Source organism: Eutrema salsugineum, unplaced genomic scaffold, assembly GCF_000478725.1.
Source record: "Eutrema salsugineum unplaced genomic scaffold, Eutsalg1_0 scaffold_2, whole genome shotgun sequence".
NCBI lineage: Eukaryota > Viridiplantae > Streptophyta > Magnoliopsida > Brassicales > Brassicaceae > Eutrema > Eutrema salsugineum.
This window is the reverse complement of record NW_006256829.1, coordinates 14,546,349-14,566,956: the sequence shown is the minus strand read 5'-3', so window position 1 is coordinate 14,566,956 and position 20,608 is coordinate 14,546,349. Positions and strand designations below refer to the sequence as shown.

General features: G+C 36.1%; 2 protein-coding genes and 1 long non-coding RNA gene across 5 annotated transcripts; 1 reads left to right on the top strand and 2 right to left on the bottom strand.

The window, feature by feature from the left end:
• Nucleotides 1–138: 138 nt before the first annotated feature.
• On the bottom strand, nt 139–4,975 carry LOC18018041 (chaperone protein ClpC1, chloroplastic). Of its 2 annotated transcripts, none has more exons than XM_006401977.2 (10): nt 4,835–4,975; nt 3,682–4,261; nt 3,444–3,559; nt 3,222–3,341; nt 2,945–3,130; nt 2,297–2,512; nt 1,983–2,200; nt 1,815–1,890; nt 1,644–1,733; nt 139–1,548 (listed from the first exon to the last, which is right to left on the bottom strand). In XM_006401977.2, exons 2-10 carry the CDS (start codon nt 4,253–4,255, stop codon nt 355–357), a joined length of 2,790 nt encoding a protein of 929 aa, XP_006402040.1. In that variant the 5' UTR covers nt 4,256–4,261; nt 4,835–4,975; the 3' UTR covers nt 139–354. The 2 variants fall into 2 exon arrangements, with proteins under 2 accessions (XP_006402040.1, XP_024012410.1); XM_024156642.1 differs by lacking the exon at nt 4,835–4,975 and adding an exon at nt 4,686–4,704.
• An 11,750-nt stretch (nt 4,976–16,725) lies between these two features.
• On the bottom strand, nt 16,726–17,910 carry LOC112086842. 2 transcript variants are annotated; one of them, XR_002899692.1, is made up of 5 exons: nt 17,799–17,910; nt 17,516–17,584; nt 17,234–17,268; nt 17,096–17,125; nt 16,726–16,852 (listed from the first exon to the last, which is right to left on the bottom strand). It is a non-coding gene; the product is annotated as an uncharacterized LOC112086842 (long non-coding RNA). The 2 variants fall into 2 exon arrangements; XR_002899691.1 differs by lacking the exon at nt 16,726–16,852 and having other exon boundaries at nt 17,012–17,125; nt 17,234–17,316.
• Nucleotides 17,911–18,948: 1,038 nt separating this feature from the next.
• LOC18018040 (protein MHF1 homolog) lies at nt 18,949–20,371 on the top strand. The gene is made up of 4 exons (XM_006401976.2): nt 18,949–19,094; nt 19,413–19,484; nt 19,946–20,026; nt 20,124–20,371. Exons 1-4 carry the CDS (start codon nt 18,971–18,973, stop codon nt 20,276–20,278), a joined length of 432 nt encoding a protein of 143 aa, XP_006402039.1. The 5' UTR covers nt 18,949–18,970; the 3' UTR covers nt 20,279–20,371.
• The last annotated feature ends 237 nt before the right edge of the window (nt 20,372–20,608 follow it).

Here is a 20,608-nt window from a genome sequence, read left to right as displayed (position 1 = left end):
TTGGAGTTTCTTCTTCATCCGAGTTTTCCATAAAAAACTTGTAACCCATTGTGTCCGAGAATGAATAAATAGGATCTCCGAGTGAATTGCATGACTGGTTAAACTGAAATAAGTGAGAGCACACCAAAAGAAAAACCCTTTTTGGCACCAAAGTAAGTCCTTAAAAAGCATTGAAAAAGAAGCTACAGAATGTCATCTATACATTACATTTTTTCTTCATATATTTAGAAAATGTATATTACGAAAACCCCCAAATGTCTCATCGAGAGACCCTTCTCTTGCCAGATAATTCGTTTAAGGGGGCAAAAGCAAAAGAAGAGAGAACACAGTGAGACTTTCCCCTTTTTATTTTCTTCAAACAATAGGGAGAGAATCTTCCTGCTCCTCCAACGAAGTAGTGGGAGTGCCACTTCCACCATTCAACACAGTGACTTTACCTTCAGAGTCAACGTCCACAATCACCGAGTCTCCTTCTTTGATCTCTCTCGCGAGCATCTTCTCTGCCATACTATCTTCCAAAAGCCTCATGATGGCTCTTCTCAACGGTCTGGCTCCGTAGCTCGGGTTGTAACCTTCGTCGACCACTCTCTCTTTGAACCTCTCAGTCACTTGAAGCTCAATCTCTTTCTTCTTCAGCCTCTCAAACACTTCTTTCAACAGTATGTCCGCGATCTCTTTCACTTCCGGCTTCGTTAGTTGTCTGAACACAATCATCTCGTCTAGCCTGTTCAGGAACTCCGGTCTGAAGTACTGTTTCAGCTCCTCGGTTACGAGGCTCTTGATTCTGTTGTAGCTGCTGTCTTTCTCGTCGTAGTCCAAGTCGAAACCGATACGTCTTCCTCCTTTCTCGATCACGCTGCTTCCTACGTTCGATGTCATGATGAGAAGCGTGTTCTTGAAATCAACAGTTCTTCCTTTGCTGTCTGTTAATCTACCATCTTCGAGGATCTGAAGCATCATGTTGAAAACGTCTGGGTGGGCTTTTTCGATCTCGTCGAATAGAACGACTGTGTAAGGACGACGTCTAACTGCTTCGGTTAGCTGACCTCCTTCGGTGTATCCAACGTAACCAGGAGGTGAACCGATGAGTTTCGAGACGGTGTGCCTCTCCATGAACTCACTCATATCAAGACGGATCATGGCTTCTTCAGATCCGAAGTAATAAGCTGCCAAAGCTTTGGCAAGCTCGGATTTCCCAACACCGGTCGGACCAGAGAAAATGAAACTAGCGATTGGACGGTTAGGGTTCTTGAGTCCAACACGTGCACGGCGGATAGCTCGGCTTATGGCTACGACAGCTTCGTCTTGGCCTATGATACGTTTGTGGAGGGTTTCTTCCATCTTGAGGAGGCGATCAGACTCATCGGTTGATACTTTCTCTACAGGGATACCAGTCCATGAAGACACAATGTGTTGGATGTCTGACTCAGTGACCATAGGACCTTCCTCACCAGTCTCACTCTCTGCTTTGCTCATTTCCTTGCCTTTCGCTTGGATAGCAGATACCTCAGCTCTGAGTTCAATTTCTCTATCCCGAAGTGTCCCAGCCTGAAATGAAATTTCCATCTCCCCATAAGTCTTCTTACTATCCCCTAAGTTGAATAACAATTCTGAGAGGAATACATATATAATACGGTATGTACCTTCTCAAAGTCCTGGCCACGGACAGCTTCGTTCTTCTCCTTTGTTATCTGCCTAAGCTCCTTCTCAAGCTCCCTAGCTTCCTCTGGGACCTGCATAAACGAGCAAGTTAAATAATGATAGAAAAGTGATGATGGTAACTAACATACACTCGGTATTTGATTCCACCACACCTGTGCATGACGAAGGCGAACCCGAGAACCAGCTTCATCGATCAAGTCAATTGCCTTGTCAGGAAGGAAACGATCACTGGAAATCAAAGGACAATCAGAGGTAAGAAACATTAACAACACCCTTAATTAATAGAAAATTATTAACAAGTAATCTGAGAGATTAGCCACCTAATGTACTGGTATGACAACTGTGCAGCTGCTACTAAAGAATCGTCAGTGTAACGAAGCTTGTGATGAATTTCGTATCGCTCACGCAGACCCTTCAATATCTGAATAGTTTCATCCACGGTAGGTTCAGGTACTTTCACTGGCTGGAATCTTCTTTCCAATGCCGGGTCTTTCTCAATGTGCTTTCGGTACTCGTCTAAAGTTGTAGCTCCAATGCACTGTTGTGATTAAAGATCAATACTTAAGCCATTGACCATAAATTACTCATAAGTGCAGAGCGTTTTTATGTAAACTGGATCACACAGAATAATTACCTGCAATTCACCTCTAGCGAGAGCTGGTTTTAAAATGTTAGCTGCATCAATTGCACCTTCCGCTGCTCCAGCCCCAATCAAAGTATGCACTTCATCGATAAACAAGATGATCTCATCGCTCTGTCTTATTTCCTCCATAAGCTTTTTCAATCTCTCTTCAAACTCTCCACGATATTTTGTTCCAGCAACAAGAAGACCCATGTCAAGGGTAATAACCTGAAGCCACCCAAAAAGAAAACGCAAGAACCATCAGATCACTGTCATCTACAAACACTATTCAGCATTATCATAGGAAATTAGATGTGGCCTGACAGCCTGAGTCTAAATTGTTAAGTACGTTGTTCATATTATTACAGAATCAAAAACAAATCAGTATGGATATTCTCTCGCAAAAACAAATGTAAGAAAGTTAATCTCCGCAAACCAGAGGGCACACAGAGCATATCACTCATCATGTTGTTTTGATCATTTTGGCATGGAATCAAAAACTAACCCAGTAAAGGTACCTACATGTTTTGAGCCAGTATGCAGTAATGGAAGATTTGAAGTCAACGAGATAGACTGTATCTCATACTCATTTACAAGTATTCACTTATTAAACTGCAAACTTTTCAATAAGACTGAGAAACAGACAAGTCTCGTGCTTACCTTCTTCCCTTCAATGGTTTCAGGAACATCTCCACTGGCAATACGCTGGGCAAGTCCTTCAGCAATAGCTGTCTTACCAACACCAGGTTCTCCAATAAGACATGGGTTGTTCTTGGTTCTCCTACCAAGAATTTGCACCACACGTTCTATTTGCGGCTGCCTTCCAACAACGGGGTCCAATTTACCCTGAAAGGCAAAAGAAAGATTTTGATGAAGTCTTAACTTGATATTATCTCTGCAAAGGAAATCTCATTCGGTCAGATCAACAAATAAGTACCTCCTCAGCTAGTTTCGTCAAGTTTGTCCCGTACTCTTCAAGAGTTGGCATCTTGTTGCTACTGCTTCCTCCACCAACATTAGCAGTGACCTCATTGTTCTCGCCCACCATGCGTATCACCTAGCCATCAAATTCAATTAAGTTATTGATGTATTGTACTATCAACTTCTAAAAAATATCAAATTCAAAATAACAGTTTGACCACAGAGATGACTACTTTACCTGAGTGCGGATATTACTAGGATCAGCACCTAAATTCTCAAGGACTCTAGCTGCAACACCTTCACCTTCACGTAGCAACCCAAGAAGAAGGTGCTCGGATCCAATGTAATTGTGACCTGATATCCACACAAGAAAATATTAGCAAAGCCGGATCAACAAAGTAGATAACACACTTCACAATCAACATAGAGACTCCAGATACAGAGGCAAAATGACTTGCTAGAGAGAAGGAGCTTACCGAGTTGGCGAGCTTCTTCGAGCGAGAGTTCAAGAACACGCTTGGCACGAGGAGTGAATGGGATCTCAACAGCAACAAATCCACTGCCCCTTCCAATGATCTTCTCTACCTCCACGCGTGCATCCTTTAGGTTAATCCCCATGGATTTCAAAACTTTAGCAGCAATACCAGTACCTTCACCAATGAGACCTAGAAGGATCTGCTCGGTTCCCACGAAATTGTGCCCTAGCCTTCTTGCTTCCTCCTGTGCAAGCATAATAACTTTGATAGCTTTCTCAGTAAACCTCTCAAACATTGCTTTCGTCACACACCGGCTAGCTTTCCCCTTTGGCACATTCATTGCCTGCCGAACCCTCGAATGGAAATCTTGACGGCTTCTTCCTAGAGTGTCTAAGACATTGTTCCCACGTAATCCCAAAAACCCTTGCATTCTTAAGCCGGACACTTGTAGCTGACTACACATCATCTTCACCGGTCTTCTCGTTCTCCCAGATCCACGAGAGGGGACATTCCTCTGGTAACAGGCCAAAGACGGTGGAGTCGATTGAGCCAGCACCCTTGTGGCCATAGCCATGACTTCCTACAATATGAAGATAAAAGAAGTTAGTAAAGAAACCATCACTATGCATGAAGAAACAGCTATACGCATAAAACACTTGTCAAATGAAGCACATGACTTGAAAGGATTACAAACAAACTATCAAATCGAAAAGCAAAGTGAGCAAGACTTCAAACAAAGAAGCATATATTCGAGTAACTAGAATCATTTACTGAGCAAGAATGAACAAATAGTAAGAGAACTTTGCATTAAGTGAAGTCCCAAACACAGCTTAGCCCAGAAACTTGAGCTCGATTTAGCTCGGATCAATAGAAGCTACAAAACCAGCTACAAATGAAGATACAAGAAATCGAACCTAACACTAACAGAAATGAATAAACGGAGATTGACTTTAAAGGAAACAAAAATTATAGAATCGCAACGAAATTCAGGATCTGAAAACCACCTAAATCGCAGAAACAAGTGAACTTAAAACCCTAGCTTTGACAAATCCGAGCTTCAAAACAGACTCAAGAACAAACATCACTAACAACCAAGAATCCTCTGAAAAAAAAAATATCGAATACAAGAAGAATTAAGTACAATCCCCCTCACCGAAATCGATTGTAGCGTAACACAGGATCAAATGAAGAAAGACGAAGAAGATGATGAAGAAGGAGAGAGAAATGAACAAAATAGATGGATATGGTGTGCTTTAATTTTTCACCCTCCCTTATCTCTCTCCGGTCTAATTCTTCTTACAGTGCGCGTCCATAACACCTGTTCGGTGCACCAGCGCGCACGCTAACAATACTTCCAAAGCTCAAATGAAAAAAAATATCACGAGGTATACCGACCTAATTACCGACTCGGTTTAGGTAATCTACCGACCGGTTTTAATTCACAAACAAACGGTGAAACTCAGTAGTTGGTAAATTTATTATACATTTTCATGAAATTATTGGATGGAGCTGTAAAAACATATGATTAAATACTAGATTTACTTATATAAAAGGTAAAAAACCAAAAAGACATGTTTTCGTTATCGGTACAGAAGTAAACCAGGTTTTGAATAGCCAAAAAGAATTTCGCTAAGTAACTTTAGTACCCCATAAGAAGTCACCGGACTCACCACCGTCCGATATAAGAGTTTACGATTGTGACACGTGGTATTACATGAATAGTAAGAGAAAGAATGACTATTCTACCCTGCATGTATTGGTCTCTCGGTTGGTTTAGGAATGCATCTGGACAAAGGACTCAATGGTCAATACGTTGATGTTATAGCTTCCGTGTACGAGACCAATTTCTCGTTTTTCTTTTTCTTTTGATTACTTTTACTACGAAACCACTTATGTACCTCTTATTTCTTTAAAAGTCGAGAGCGTGACATGGATTATGTCCAACCTCTTATTTTTATATATGGAAGTAAATATCTTCAGTACATAGACCCAAAAAAAAAGACCAGCACTTAAGCGAAAATATTTTAAAGTAGAAATATTTTGTGTCGCACTAATACATTTATTTTCCATGTTTTAAGAACAACTGAAATCTTTCTTTTTTTTTTTTTTCTCAACAACTAAAATCTTTCTTTCCCCTACAAAGATAAATCTATAGTATGACAACTTAACAATCTTCTTAAGTTTCTTCCTGTCAACAATCTTTTAATTAACTTTGGTTGATGTTGGTATGCTTAAAAATTAAAGTTATCTACGAAAGTTTATTGTCAGTGTAGCTTGACGAGTAGAGCAGATACCTCACAAACATGCTTCTAAGTGTGAATATATTAATATAATGGGGTCTGACAGATCTGGATCCTAGGTCAGTCCCACAATTATATATATGCCCCATGCATATCATTCACTACTATCCGTAAAGCAAGTACACGCACACATTGCATATCGACAGTTTTGATATCCCTTGTACTCATCACGTGCGTGCACACCGTTCTATATCATTCTAAGCTCTGATCAGACCTTATACACACGTAGTTACCAACCTAATCCACCTTGGTTGTGGCGGTTTCGTCGCCGTTTGGCTCTTCCTCGTCCCGCTCCCTCTCTCATCTTCTCTTCTTCCTCTTCTCCTTCTCTCATATTCTCTTCTACTTCCTCATCTCCCATCTTTTTTCTCTATGGCCGACTAGGGTTTTCACGGGTCAATAGTGAAGGTTGAAAGTTTCAACCTTCCTTTCATAAACAACCGAGAAATCCTAAACCGCATTAAAGATTCATGTTTTTATTTATTCGTTAGTTTACTCAGTAAAGGGTATTTGTATTTTGATGATGCAAATATAATTGTTTTAGTTCAGTAGCTTGTGAATTCGTCAAGCAAAGAAAGAAAAAAAACCTCTTTATATGAATGATTATAAAACGCTGCGTTTTATTTGTCCTCTCTTTTTCTGTACAAATTTCCCGACATGATTTCTCCCTTTACTGTGGGGCAGCACACACAGTCGAAAACTAGCTCTTGCTTCGCCATGGACCTAGGAGGATAAGCGATATCCAAGAAGACCTAGTGGCTAAAAGACAATTCCATGCGCGCATGGACGATCTAAGAGGTGTTTGTTGGATTAAGCTTGAAATAAACTTGAGCAGCAAGTTTTCCTAAACAGATTAGGAATATATATATTTAGGAGTTATCTAAATATACTTAGGAGTTATCTAAGAAAAGGAAAATTGTATTTCTAATTGGTTTAGGATTTAGGCAACAAGTCTCTATATATATGAAGTCACCAAGTTGTGGTAGACTCATGAGATTATAGAGATAGTTTGAGAGCTTTAAGTTTTGAGTAATTTTCTTAAAGCAATAAGAAGAGTTATTTCTTAATCCCAAGTCTTTGCACTTTATTTGGTATCAGAGTTAAGGTGTTAAGACGAAGATAATACGTTATACAGAGATGGGTGATATCGTTGCTACAGATCCGACCAAGCCAAAGGAGAGCGTGTCTTCCACAATGCAATTAATGTCCGATGTTGAATGCAACAAACTATACCGTGTGGACTATGAGGATGAAAGTTGCACTCAGACTCCACAAGGTATGGGACACGATCGAGCAAGGAGTTAAAGACGCAGACAAAGATGACCTAGCTAGAGCACTTCTATTCCAATCAATACCAGAGTCTCTTCTCATAACAGTCGGAAACCTAAACACCGCAAAAGAAGTTTGGGAGTCGATAAAAACCCGACATATGGGAGCAGAAAGGGTAAAGGAGGCTAAGTTACAAACTCTGATGTCGGAATTTGATCGAATAAAGATGAAGGAGACCGATACGATTGATGTTTTCTCAGCAAAACTTTCGGAGATTTCCACAAAAGCCACAGCATTAGGAAAAGAAATTGAGGAGCCAAAGCTTGTTAAAAAGTTTCTCAAAAGTCTTCCTCGAGGAAGATACATACATATCATTGCTGCCCTTGAACAAGTCCTCGATCTTAACCAGACGAGCTTCGAAGATATTGTTGGGAGGTTAAAAGCGTACGAAGAGAGAATCACAGACGAAGAAGAACAGCAAGAAGAACAGGGCAAGCTCATGTATGCGAACCAGGAAACACAAGACTCGCAAAGCAGCTGGAGAGGTAGAGGACGAGGTGGAAGATTTTATGGAAGGGGCAGAGGACATGGTCGCTACGGCAATCAACAAAACGGAGGATATACAGATAAATCCAAAGTTATTTGCTATAGATGCGATAAAACAGGACATTATGCGTCGAATTGTCCTGACAGGATGCTTAAACTCCAAGAAGCACAAGAAACAGACGACAACAAAGACACGCAAGAAGCCGAGCAGATGATGATGCACGAGGTTGTATACCTTAATGAAAGAAACATCAAACCCAACTGTTTTGAGACAAGTTCCGATGGTGATCACATCTGGTACCTGGACAATGGGGCCAGCAATCACATGACTGGTGATCGAACTTATTTCAAAAGGCTAGACGAGACAATCACTGGAAAGGTACGGTTCGGTGATGATTCCCGCATCGACATCAAAGGCAAAGGGGCGATTCTGTTTATAACCAAGAATGGTGAGAAGAAGATATTGGCAGATGTCTACTATATACCAGGTCTAAAGAGTAACATCATCAGCCTTGGGCAGGCTACCGAGTCTGGATGCGACGTGAGAATGAAAGAAGATCATCTAACTTTGCATGATCGTGATGGAAGACTCTTGGTTAAAGCACATCGATCCCGTAACAGACTTTACAAGGTTCGAATGGAGGTTGAAGCTACAAAGTGTTTACAGCTTATGGATCTAAACGATTCTACAAGATGGCACGCGAGACTAGGACATATTGGGTTGGAAAACATGAAGACCATCATAAAAAAGGAGCTGGTTATTGGAATACCAAATCTAACTGTTGAGAAAGAAACATGTTCATCATGCTTACTTGGAAAACAAGCAAGACATATGTTCCCAAAGGCGACATCTTACCGTGCACAGAACATACTTGAGCTTATTCATGGTGATCTTTGCGGACCAATTACACTATCAACACCTGTTCAGAATCGGTATATTTGCGTGCTTATCGATGATCATTCGAGATATATGTGGACGATACTCATGAAGGAGAAGAGTCAGGCGTTTGCAAAGTTTAAAAGGTTCAAGGCCATGGTCGAACAAGAAACAGGAGCTTCGATCAAAACCTTCCGAACAGACAGAGGAGGTGAATTTGTGTCTCAAGAGTTTTGTGACAATGCAGGTATTAAGAGGCACCTAACTGCACCATACTCTCCTCAGCAAAACGGCGTTGAGGAAAGAAGGAATCGAACTTTGCTAGAGATGACTAGAAGCATCAAGAAACACATGAGCATACCGAATTACTTCTGGGGAGAAGAAGTAAGGCATGCGACTTACCTGATAAACAGAGTTGGGACAAGAACCTTGGAGGCACAAACACCTTATGAAGTTTTCAAGAATAGAAAACCGAATGTGGAACATCTGCGTGTGTTCGGGTGCATCGCCTATGCCAAAGTAGACTCGCAACACTTGAAGAAACTGGATGATAGGTCGCGAGTACTTGTGCATTTGGGCACTGAACCAGGGTCAAAAGCATATCGATTGGTTGATCCTAGAAGTCAAAAAATAACAGTAAGCAGAGATGTATTTTTCGATGAAGATAAAAGCTGGAGTTGGAGCCACCTAGGGAAAGAAGGAGAAAGAAACTCAGGAATGTTTACTCTTGATTTGGGAAATCTTGGACAAAGCATCGAAGAAGATGGAGAGGATAATGAAGCCGATGAAACAGAGCCAATTCTCGATGAAAATACAAACCAAGAGGAAACAGAGTCAAGTGAAGAAACAGAACAGCAGATACCAGAAGAACAGAGTATAGCTCAGTCGCTAAGAAGGTCAACAAGAGAGACAAGAAGACCTGGATATCTAAGCGATTTTGTCTGCTTGGCCGAGCTTGAGGGTGAGTGTCTGCTGCTATGTATGAATGATGAGCCGTGGGACTATGACGAGGCAAAAGAACTCAAGGAATGGAGAGATGCATGTGAGGAGGAGATTTCTTCTATTGAAAAAAAAAAAACTTGGAACCTTGAAGATGCCCCCATCGGAATCAAGCCAATTGGGTTGAAGTGGGTCTTTAAAATAAAATAAAAAATTCTGATGGCAGCATTAACAAGTATAAAGCTAGATTAGTAGCAAAAGGTTATGTGCAGAAGTTCGGAGTAGATTTTGAAGAAGTTTTTGCTCCTGTGGCAAGATCGAAACAGTTCGTCTCATCATAGCACTGGCTGCATCAAACGGTTGGGAGATACACCATCTTGATGTCAAAACGGCTTTTCTTCATGGAGAACTAAAGGAAGTGGTATATGTCACACAGCCTGATGGATTTGTTGTCAAGGGGAGTGAAGACAAAGTTTATAGGCTGAACAAAGCACTTTATGGACTGAGACAAGCTCCTAGAGCCTAGAACAACAGATTAAATGCTATTCTTAATGAGCTTAAGTTTGTCAAGTGCTCAAAGGAACCGTCGCTATATCGGAACCAAGAGAAGGATAAACTCTTGTTGGTGGCTGTCTATGTCGATGATTTGCTTGTTACAGGTTCAAGTTTAGACCTCATTTTGGAATTCAAAAGAGAGATGGCTCGCAAATTCGAAATGAGTGACTTGGGAAAGTTAACTTACTACCTCGGCATAGAAGTTCATCAACACCAAGGAGGCATTGTACTCAAACAACAAAGGTATGCGACTAAGATCCTAGACGAAGCAAGTATGGGAGAATGTAACTCGGTTCATATACCAATGGATTCAGGATTGAAGTTGTCTAAAGCTACAGAAGAGAAGGGCATTAATGAAACAGAGTATCGGAAAAGAATCAGATGTCTCCGATATTTGCTTCACACACAACCCGACTTTTCCTTCTGTGTTGGCGTACTCAGCAGGTATATGCACGAGCCAAAGGAATCTCATGGAGCAGCCTTGAAACAAGTGCTAAGGTATCTGAGGGGAACTTTGTCTCTTGGCCTTAAAGTTTTGTCGGGCTAATGGAACAGAACTTACAGGTTATAGCGACAGTAGCCACAACATTGATGTGGATGATGGTAAGAGCACAACCGGGCATGTTTTTTATCTGAATAACTGTCCTATTACATAGTGTTCTCAGAAACAGGAAACTGTTGCAATGTCATCTTGTGAAGCCGAGTTTATGGCTGCAAAACAGGCGATCTGGCTCCAAGATCTACTCAGCGAAGCCATTGGAGACGTGTGCAAGAAAGTGACTATCAGGATTGATAACAAGTCAGCAATAGAACTTACAAAGAATCCGGTTTTTCACGGCAGAAGCAAGCATATACATAGAAGATACCACTTCATCCGTGAATGTGTCGAAAATGAGTTGGTACGAGTTGAGCATGTTTCCGGAACAGAGCAGAAGGCTGATATTTTGACAAAACCCCTTGGAAGAATAAGTTCAAGGAAATGAGAAAGCTTATAGGAGTTGAAGATGTGGAAGAAGTAGACTTCAAGCTTAAAGGGCAGAATGTTGGATTAAGCTTGAAGTAAACTTGAGCAGCAAGTTTCCCTAAACAGATTAGGAATATATATTTAGGAGTTATCTAAATATACTTAGGAGTTATCTAAGAAAAGGAAAATTGTATTTCTAATTGGCTTAGGATTTAGGCAATAAGTCTCTATATATATGAAGTCACCAAGTTGTGGTAGACTCATGAGATTATAGAGATAGTTTAAGAGCTTTAAGTTTTGAGTAATTTTCTTAAAGCAATAAGAAGAGTTATTTCTTAATCCCAAGTCTTTGCACTTTAGTGTTTTCTTCTTAGGCAGTTATGTGTTTTTATAAGAATAAAGATGGACAGAAATAGCAAATAGAAAAGCAAAAGATGCAACCCAAAGATGTAGGAAAAATAAAATATTCAATTTCTCTTTTCTCTTCACATCTCTGTTCGACACCATCACCATGGCTTCCTTCTTTTCCCATTCTGGTCTCCTTGTTTTTTGACTGTCTTCTCCATTCATAGTCTTCTTCTCTTAACCATTTCTCATTCATTCCAAGAAGCATGCATACTTATATATGCTATACGATCATATCTATGTCATCACGTATAGTCCGTGTTTGAATAAACCTATATGTATATTGCGAGCTTCTACTATATCGTATCAGTGTTGGTTGGTGTATAATGAATGTATACGAGTCTAAAATTATAATAGTGTTAAACGTCACATCAACTCATACATATATACATTCAGATATGCATTAAAACTATCAAGTGAATAGTTGTTTATGGTATTAAACGAGACATCAATGTTGAAATGAAATAAACGACACCTCACTCACTAATTTTATCATCCTATGCAATTCAAATTCAAAAGTCGTTGGATCCATTTTCTTTCATCTAAACATGCAAGGATTGACAACCTTGATTTGGCCATCGGATTGCAAATGATATGCATATATGAGAGCCATAATATTTCTCTCGAACAGTTTCCAGAAATTCAGCCAGAATTGGATGATGAACACATGGTCTTGGTCATTTTGATAACAGTGTCCACAAGTTTAGCCGCCATTGTCTTTGCAGTGCATTGATGCGAAAATGTCATCACCATATGAGCCGATATGATTTGCTTAATCAAATGATGATGACCATGTTAAAAGTATGTCTTTCTGATCGGGGTAAACTATCTACGAAATCTATGAAGATATTTTAATATTATGTACATTATTATTTGAATATTATAGAGATTTTTATATATCGTTAGGAAAGATCTCTAGTATAAATATGCATGTAACATATTAATCTATTCTATTAAAACAGAAGCACATTTAGTGATTGCATCCAAACATTCCTAAAGTTTTTTTAATAATATTTTATTTTATTTTTATATTTAACTTCGGAAAATTAGTTATTAATTTAGATATTTTTAGATTTCCTAAAATCTAGGTCATCTTTAATTTAAATTTCAAATTATTAGAAATTTAATTAAATTTAGTTACAAAAATTTGCATTCAATCTAATTTAAATTCAAAAAATTCAAAAAAAATTATAATTAAATTTTATTACAAAAATTTAGATAATAATTTTAATACTTTAGAATTTCTTAAATACAAGAAAGATTTAATTTACAATTTTAAATTTAAATAATAATTTTATAAAAATGCATAGTAAATAAATACTTTATCGTATTTTATCATAAACAATCGGTCTAAAATATCAAATATTTGAGATTAATAAATATTTATATTCTACAATAATATGATCGAGCTGATTAGAGTTATATATTTAAGGTTTATGAGTTAATTTATTAAAACATGTAAGATATTAAGATGATTTGAGATAATTAAACTAACATTTTAGCCCGTTTTTATATATATATATATACACATTTTTTTAATAGCACAAATAGTAAATAAATATCTTATTATATTTTTCATAATCAATTGGTCCAAATATTCCATATTAGTAAATATTTATAGGGTTATACAATTATAATTATAGTCTTATACGGGTTAATTTGTCAAAACATGTAAGATATTAAAAATGATTTAAGACAACTAAACGGATGGATTAGCAAATTCATAGATATATAGATTGTTTATATGTAAATCTAAATTCACATAATAACAAAGTTTATAATTAACATTAGATCAATTTATACTTAATTAACGTATACTCTTGTTCTACTATATACAAATTTTGCTGTTTAAAATTAAAATATGATAACAATTTTTTAATTTAAAAAAATAAATAAAAAAAATAAATTATATCTAAACAAAAAAGATAAATGAAACTTATATTAGAAATAAAAAATAAAACATTCCCGTGCGGACGCACAGGATTAAAATCTAGTTATAATTATGAGAGCAATATATAATTCTTCCAAACAATTATGTGTTCTTCTTTCATCATGAATACTTGAATTTGATTTTCACGACGAACTTGAATGGTGTAAACACTTGGCTTACAAATAATATCTTGGTCCTTCTATAAAAACTACTTCTTATCCCATTTGTAATGTATGAAGAGGAAGATCGACATATCCAAAGGGATATTGTTCTCTTCGATAATTGACAAAATAGATTCTCGAACATTTTCGATAGTATATTATCAATATCATATGTTATTTTAGTATTTTTTTTACATTTAAACTACTATACAAATTTTGGTTTAAAATCATCAATTAGTAAGTGTACTATTTTTGCATTGTTGATAATAATGCATCTTCTGTTTATATATATTGTACACATATTCATTGTTGATAAGTACTTGAATCCAGATTGTCAGCATATATGTAGCAAACTTCTGTTGATGATTTTTTTTAAGATATATATATATATATATATATATATATGAGATGGATAAAGTAAAGCTAAAAAAGATTTTGTAAATTACAATAGTCAAATATAATTTATAGCATATTTGTTTTAAATACTCATTATATTGATTATAGTTGGAGGTTGGACAACAAAATTTTACATTTTTGTGATTTCAAACCTCCACACACTGAAAAAGAAATAGTTAAGAAAATTTTGGACAGTTTGAAGGATTGGGATTTAGAGAAAAAAATTTTTTCTCTATTACTTTGGATATGGATGATAGTATCCAAAAATCCGTAAGCATGCATGTGAGAATAGATTCTTATGTGATAACAGATTTTTATGATTAGTGATAACAGATTCATATGTGATTGAAAGTTCTTACATGTGAGAACACTACATTAATGAAGATTGAAATTTTTCCTAAATCGAGAAGCTAGACTACCGAGACAGGAAAGGTTGAAAGACAAGAACGGTTGAAAGACAAATACGAATATCACTAAGTCAGCTTACAAGACAAAAAAAAAACATTCTCCACGTAAGGGAACCTCAGTTATGCTCATATCTTGAATCTCATAGTGAAGAAGGACTGGAACTACCTTTTGATCTTTTGGAGAATAATGTCAAGTTTGTGAAAGCATATAGAGCTCGGATAGATTCATTTTTGAGGTGTGTTTAGTGTAGAATTAAGAGTGGAAATGGGTTGTATTTTGGTATATGTACTCGATGGAAATCAACCTATGAAGTGCTTGCTAAAGTTCTGAAATTTTGTAGCTTAAACGTGACTGAATGGAGTTACAAGTAATCGCCTTCATAAATTGAATGGGATCGTAAAGAGAAGATTTGTGTCTACTTGAAACCTTTTAGTACCATCACCACTTACTTTTCAGACGTAAAGTATCCTACCGCCAAGGTTTAGTTCACAATTTTGATGATGAAGCATTGCAGCTGAGGATGCTATAAAATTGCAAGTAATCATGAGTATGAGATTATGAGGAGATGGTGATGAGGGATTGCAGATTTTGGAGATGGATTATGAATCATGAACTATGTATAAGATTTGGAGATGTGTCCTTTCTTTTTACTTATATAATGGTACTTTTCATTCGTCATGTTTAGTACGATATCTGTATATTTTATTTCTAGTATATAATGGTATTTATTTCTTCTGTTGTGTTTAATATGATTTTTGTATGTTTTCGTTCTGTTTCATAATATTTGGTGTTTGTTTCACTGTATAAGGTGTTTACATATTTTAATGCAAATTTTGAATCTATTTAATGATTTACTAGGTGTTTAGCCTGCGCTTTGCGCAGGTGGAAGAGTTTCAAAACTTAAAACAAAACTTTATATTTTTACCAAATAGAATTAGAACAACTAAATGAGACATACAAGATCAAATAAAACTATCATACAAAAATAAAAACATCTAAACTTAAAAACTCAAAAACCAACTAAATGATTTTTTTTGTCTACCTCTTTTATTTTTCTTTATGTTTTAGTTTTTTTTCTTTATCGTTTTACTTATTCTTCTTCATCTCTTCCACATTTATCTTTCGTTCTTCTCTCACACCATATTCTTCATTTTCTCCTTAATTCTCTATGTTTTTTCTTACTTTTTTTTATTCTTCTTGTTTTTATTTTCTACAGCTTTTTCTCTTTAGGATCTTTTACTTCTTGTTCTTCTACTTATTCTTCCTCTTTTACCTCTTTTGATTTTATTATTCCTCATCTTTTTCTTCATTCTTCTTCTTCTTTGTTCACTGTCTTAGTCTTATCGACTAATTTTATTTCCATCATTTTCTTTATTGATTTCACCTTTTTATTCTCTCTCTTCTTTATCTTTAATTTTTTATTTTCTTTTCATCTTCCATAGTTTCCAACATCTTGTTCTTCTTCTCTATCGTCTTCTTTTTTTTTTTAACTTGATTTTTCTTTGTTTTCTTCTTCTGATTCTCTTAGTTTTGTTTTTCTGGTTTTTCTTCTACATTATCTTCTTTGTTTACTTTTATCATCTTTGTATTCTCCAGCTTCTTACTATTCCACATCTTTTACTTATTCTTTGTGTTCTCCTTCTTACATTCTTTTGTATTTTGGTTTTTCTTTTTTCTAGTATTTTTTTAGTATTTTCTTCTTCTACTTATTTTTTAGAAATTACAAATTTATTGGACGTACCTATATTTTTTCAGTTTTATGAGTTTGGTTATATTTTCATATTTTTCTATTTTAAAGAAAGTCTTTTCATTTTATATTCTGGTGTATGCTTTTAAATGTTGTTCTCATTTTCAAGTTGATTATCTTTCAACTTTCCGAACAACCAGTCGTTTTTGGATAAGCACATAATTTTTGTGTACATGTTTGATGTAGTGGCGGAGGCAGCTATAATTGAGGAGGGTCAATTGACCCTTCTGGTTCTCTAAAAGTTTATATATATTTGTATTTTTGGAAGGAAAAATAATTAAAATGTTAAAAATTTAGCTTAATGACACATACAAAATTTGCTTAAAAAAGACATTGTAAATTATAATTGATCCCAGTAAATTTTTTCGCTAGCTCAGCCAATTTACCATCATATCTTTTTTCATATCTTTTTATATATATGCAACAAGTCGTTATGCTCGAAGGATGTTACGTTCTTGATTGATCCCCATCTCTCTACTTATCAATTTTGGTTTCTTGGTTTTTTCTTCTTTTTTTTGAAAAGGCGGTTTCTTGTGTTTATTTAGTTCTTAATCGAAAACATTAACACGTCTTTCTCTGTTTTTGTACATCATCATAGTCTGGCTGCGCTCTGTTGTTGCTGTCTCTTGGATGCATGTTTCCGATCGGAGGATCACCATCTCCAAATTAATTAACTGGTATAACGATAAGTTAAAATCATATATAAATCACTATTGAAACCCGTTTCTTATGTCTTAAGGTAGCAAAACCAGTTGAAGCATAAGCAGTTCTTTCTCATAATATCACACGCTAAAGATATAAAAACATAAACTTTCAATAACATTCAAGGATTCCAAGCGTAGGCTTAAACACCTCCTATGAGTAGAGCTCGTTAAGTCAAAAGTGGCATTAACTAAAGAGATAGATAGTTTACAGACCTTCAATAACTGTGTTTTGGGCTTCTTGACCTGCCATGAGTCAGATGTGGGTTTTTCAGAAGTGTATTTTTAAGGGGCTCGTAAAATGTAACGGAGAAGGAAAAAACATAACCAAACCCACTTTGGCATAGGGATTACCTGTAGAAGTCCATCCCATCAATGGATTCTCCCACCTACAACCATATCAAAGGCTAATTTTACTGATACCAGAAGCTATTGGTCTGAGCAAGGCAAGCAGAAGAACAGCGACGTTTAGCATAAGACTCTTATGAGGATCCAAGAGGATGTAATTAACATGTATCTTTAGGTATTAGATGAGCCACAAGAACTATACAATAAGAGGTTTCTCAATCTTCAAGTTTAAAAAGAAATACAAAAAAAACTAAGAAATTAGGGAGGTTGAATGAAGAAAGTTGTTACTTTAAGGTGGATACGAAGTTTTCCAGATCCTTCCTCGGTAGCAGTTCTAGCAGGCGAGTATATTATCACCTGTAAATTCCAATTTTGATTAACTTAGATGAGTTATTGACCAACCGATTGACAAATATCAATCCAATAACACCATGAATGTTAGCTCAATTTCCCGGGAGAGAGACAAATTTTCGATCACAAGCTTTTCCTTACTTCAAATCTGTATATATCCTAATTCCTAAACTTAAATTTCATAGAAACGAATAATATTCTGGGATTCCGAAGACCTTACCGATCTCACCATGCTTGGAATCCGACTCAACAACCGCGTGGAGATCTCATCTATGTAAAAATTAACTACAGACCAAAGATCAAAACCTAAAACTACAATGATAACATAAAAGGTTGATATAGATAGTAGGGCAAGTTAGAGTTTAGGTAACTAAAAAATTTTCGTATGATTATAGTTGTGACAATAATTGTAATATATATGATAATTTAATCTAAACCAATTTTCGTTTTTCTTGTATTTTTTTATAAAAATTAATTTAATATAAACCAATTTTCGTTTTTATTGTATTTTTTTATAAAAATTAATTTAAACAAATTTAAGAAGGGATAAAAGGTAATTAGCCACCCTGATACTAAATGAGATATCAAAACTAAAATTTTACTTCGCTTATAATATATATGATGACCCGGTCTCTTTCATGATTGGTTGAATAAACTACCTAAAATAAATTAAAATAAATTTATTCTAAAGAATATTTTTTTTTTAATCTTTGTGTTTTCACTCAAATAGAGGGAGTATATGCTGTGTTTTACATATTTCACTCTCAATATCATTCATGATTAATTAACTTATACAAGATGTTAAAGTTTGTAATTAATTTATTCACATAATTAATACATAAATCCTAAAGGGTGTTTGCTTCAATTGCGATTTTCTTTCTTTGTTTATCGATCTTCTTCTAATTTGATTTGCTCATATTCACAACATTTCGTAATTCTGTTATTCTACTTACAGTCAGACTCAATATATTCAATTGGTCGCGGGAAGTGTCCCGATAAATATAAGGTTTGATTTGTAACACAAAGGCTTTGCAAACTGATGTGTAGAAGGAATTGGATATGGTATCTAAATAGTACCCAAAAAAATGTAAGAAATAGCGGTAAGAAAAAGCAGTACAAAATCAAACCTTATATTTATTAGTAACCCTTTACCATAACGGTAAGTCAGGAAGATAAATGCAACGGGTTACCGACTTACCGTTATGGTAAAGGGTTACCAATCAAACCTGTAAATCGATAAATGTAACGTGTTGCATATGAGAGTGGGAAGCGATGCACTGATATAAGATCAAAACGCTGCGTTTTATATCTTATTTTCCCGCGTAAATTTCTCCTCCTTTATTATCGGTCTGCCCAACAACACAGGCGAAAACCTAGCTACTTGCTTTCGCCATGGACGTAGAAGGAGAAGACAAAAGCGATATCCATGAGGACCTAATTGTTGAAGAAGATTCCATGGACGACCTCATCAGAGACCGATTCAGACTCACCGCAATCTCTATCGCCGAAGCCGAGGGTTAGACTCTCTCTCTCCCTCTCTCTCTCTCCTCCCATTTCAATCGATTCTCGAAATTTCCACATTTTGATTTTACCAATTTGTGTTGATTGAAATGGATATGGATTCAATTTCCCTTTCCGCTCTATCCGTCGTCTGAGAATCTATTTGGCTTCCCGATTTGTTTTTCTGGTGATCGAGTTCTCGATCACCTAAAATCGATTTAATCGATGGATTTTGAATTAGTTTTGTGGGATTTTCAATATAATTGATGAATCAACATAGTAACGAAGCTGCTTGAAAGTTTAATTCTACAAAGTCGAATTTTGTTTTGAGCAGCGAAGAAAAACGGAATGGAGATAGCAGCACCTGTTGTCGCATGCGTAGCAGATTTAGCCTTCAAATATGCAGGTGTGATCAATATTCTGCAACTCACTTTTCTTTATGGTTTGAAGAACTTTTCTTTGTAATTTTTTAGTATGCATTTCGAATCTTAATCTAGCTTCAGGGGAGTACATATTGGTCAAATTTTTTTAAGTAGTCTCTTGGTTTGTGTTAGGATTTTGTCAAATGGTAAAGAGGGTTTTCTTCTTGGGTCTTTATGTGTTACTTTGGCTTAAAGAATCACAGAAACATCGAACAGGAAAACGATCTACATACACAGGAAAGGATTGAATTCTCTTTACATATATGGCATAGAGAAATGTTTTTAAGCACGGCGTGTCATGTTGAGTAGGATGACTGCTTTGGTAAATGTTGAAATGCTAAATCTGTTGCAGAAGATTAGATTCAAACCAAAAATAAGCTTTTTTGGTGTTTCAGTTTAAATATAGCTTTGTCTGAAAGTTTTGCTTATTTTTCATGAGTAACAGAGAATGTTGCCAAGGACCTTGAACTATTTGCTCATCATGCTGGACGCAAAGTTGTGAATATGGACGATGTTGTTCTCTCCAGTATAAACTGTTTCTTTCTCTCTTCTCACACACACGTTCTTGATGTAAGTGTTTTGTTAATTCTGAATTTCATATACGTTTTGTTTGAAATTTGCAGCGCACAGAAATGATAGCCTAGCTGCGTCTTTGAGGTTATTGTGCAATGAGCTAAAGGCAAAGGAGCCACAATCTGAGAGGAAACGCAAGAAAGGATCAGCCAAGAGAGATGACAAAGCCAGTAGTAGCAATGCTGTTCGCATCACCGATCTGTAACTCACCCAAAATCTTCGATACATAAGTTCCTATATATGTAGATACAAAGCTTGATGAAGAAGCTCTTAAATGTCCTGGAATTGTTTTTTTCGACTTTATACAAGATTTTTTTGCATTAACTCTCTTACTTTAAAGAAAAAATCTCCGATCAAAAATAATTACAAAATCTGAGGCTGCGTATATACAGATAGATAATATCTGTATATATATGTAAATCTGCATATTTCTCTGATTGATTTGATTTCTGTTTTCTGCAATATATAATACTACGGCTAAATGAAAATGGTAAGCTCGGTTTTGTCTGAGAATACGCCCTGGTAACCTGCTGAT

Excerpts from the sequence above, each read along its gene's own strand:
- LOC18018041 (XM_006401977.2), bottom strand. The coding sequence starts at position 4,255 with ATGGCTATGGCCACAAGGGTGCTGGCTCAATCGACTCCACCGTCTTTG. Across the intron at positions 2,513-2,944 it reads AAACCATTGAAGGGAAGAAG|GTTATTACCCTTGACATGGG; the intron begins GTAAGCACGAGA and ends GGGTGGCTTCAG. Across the intron at positions 1,549-1,643 it reads GTGGCCAGGACTTTGAGAAG|GCTGGGACACTTCGGGATAG; the intron begins GTACATACCGTA and ends ATTTCATTTCAG.
- LOC18018040 (XM_006401976.2), top strand. The coding sequence starts at position 18,971 with ATGGACGTAGAAGGAGAAGACAAAAGCGATATCCATGAGGACCTAATT. Across the intron at positions 19,095-19,412 it reads CTCTATCGCCGAAGCCGAGG|CGAAGAAAAACGGAATGGAG; the intron begins GTTAGACTCTCT and ends TGTTTTGAGCAG. Across the intron at positions 19,485-19,945 it reads TTTAGCCTTCAAATATGCAG|AGAATGTTGCCAAGGACCTT; the intron begins GTGTGATCAATA and ends CATGAGTAACAG.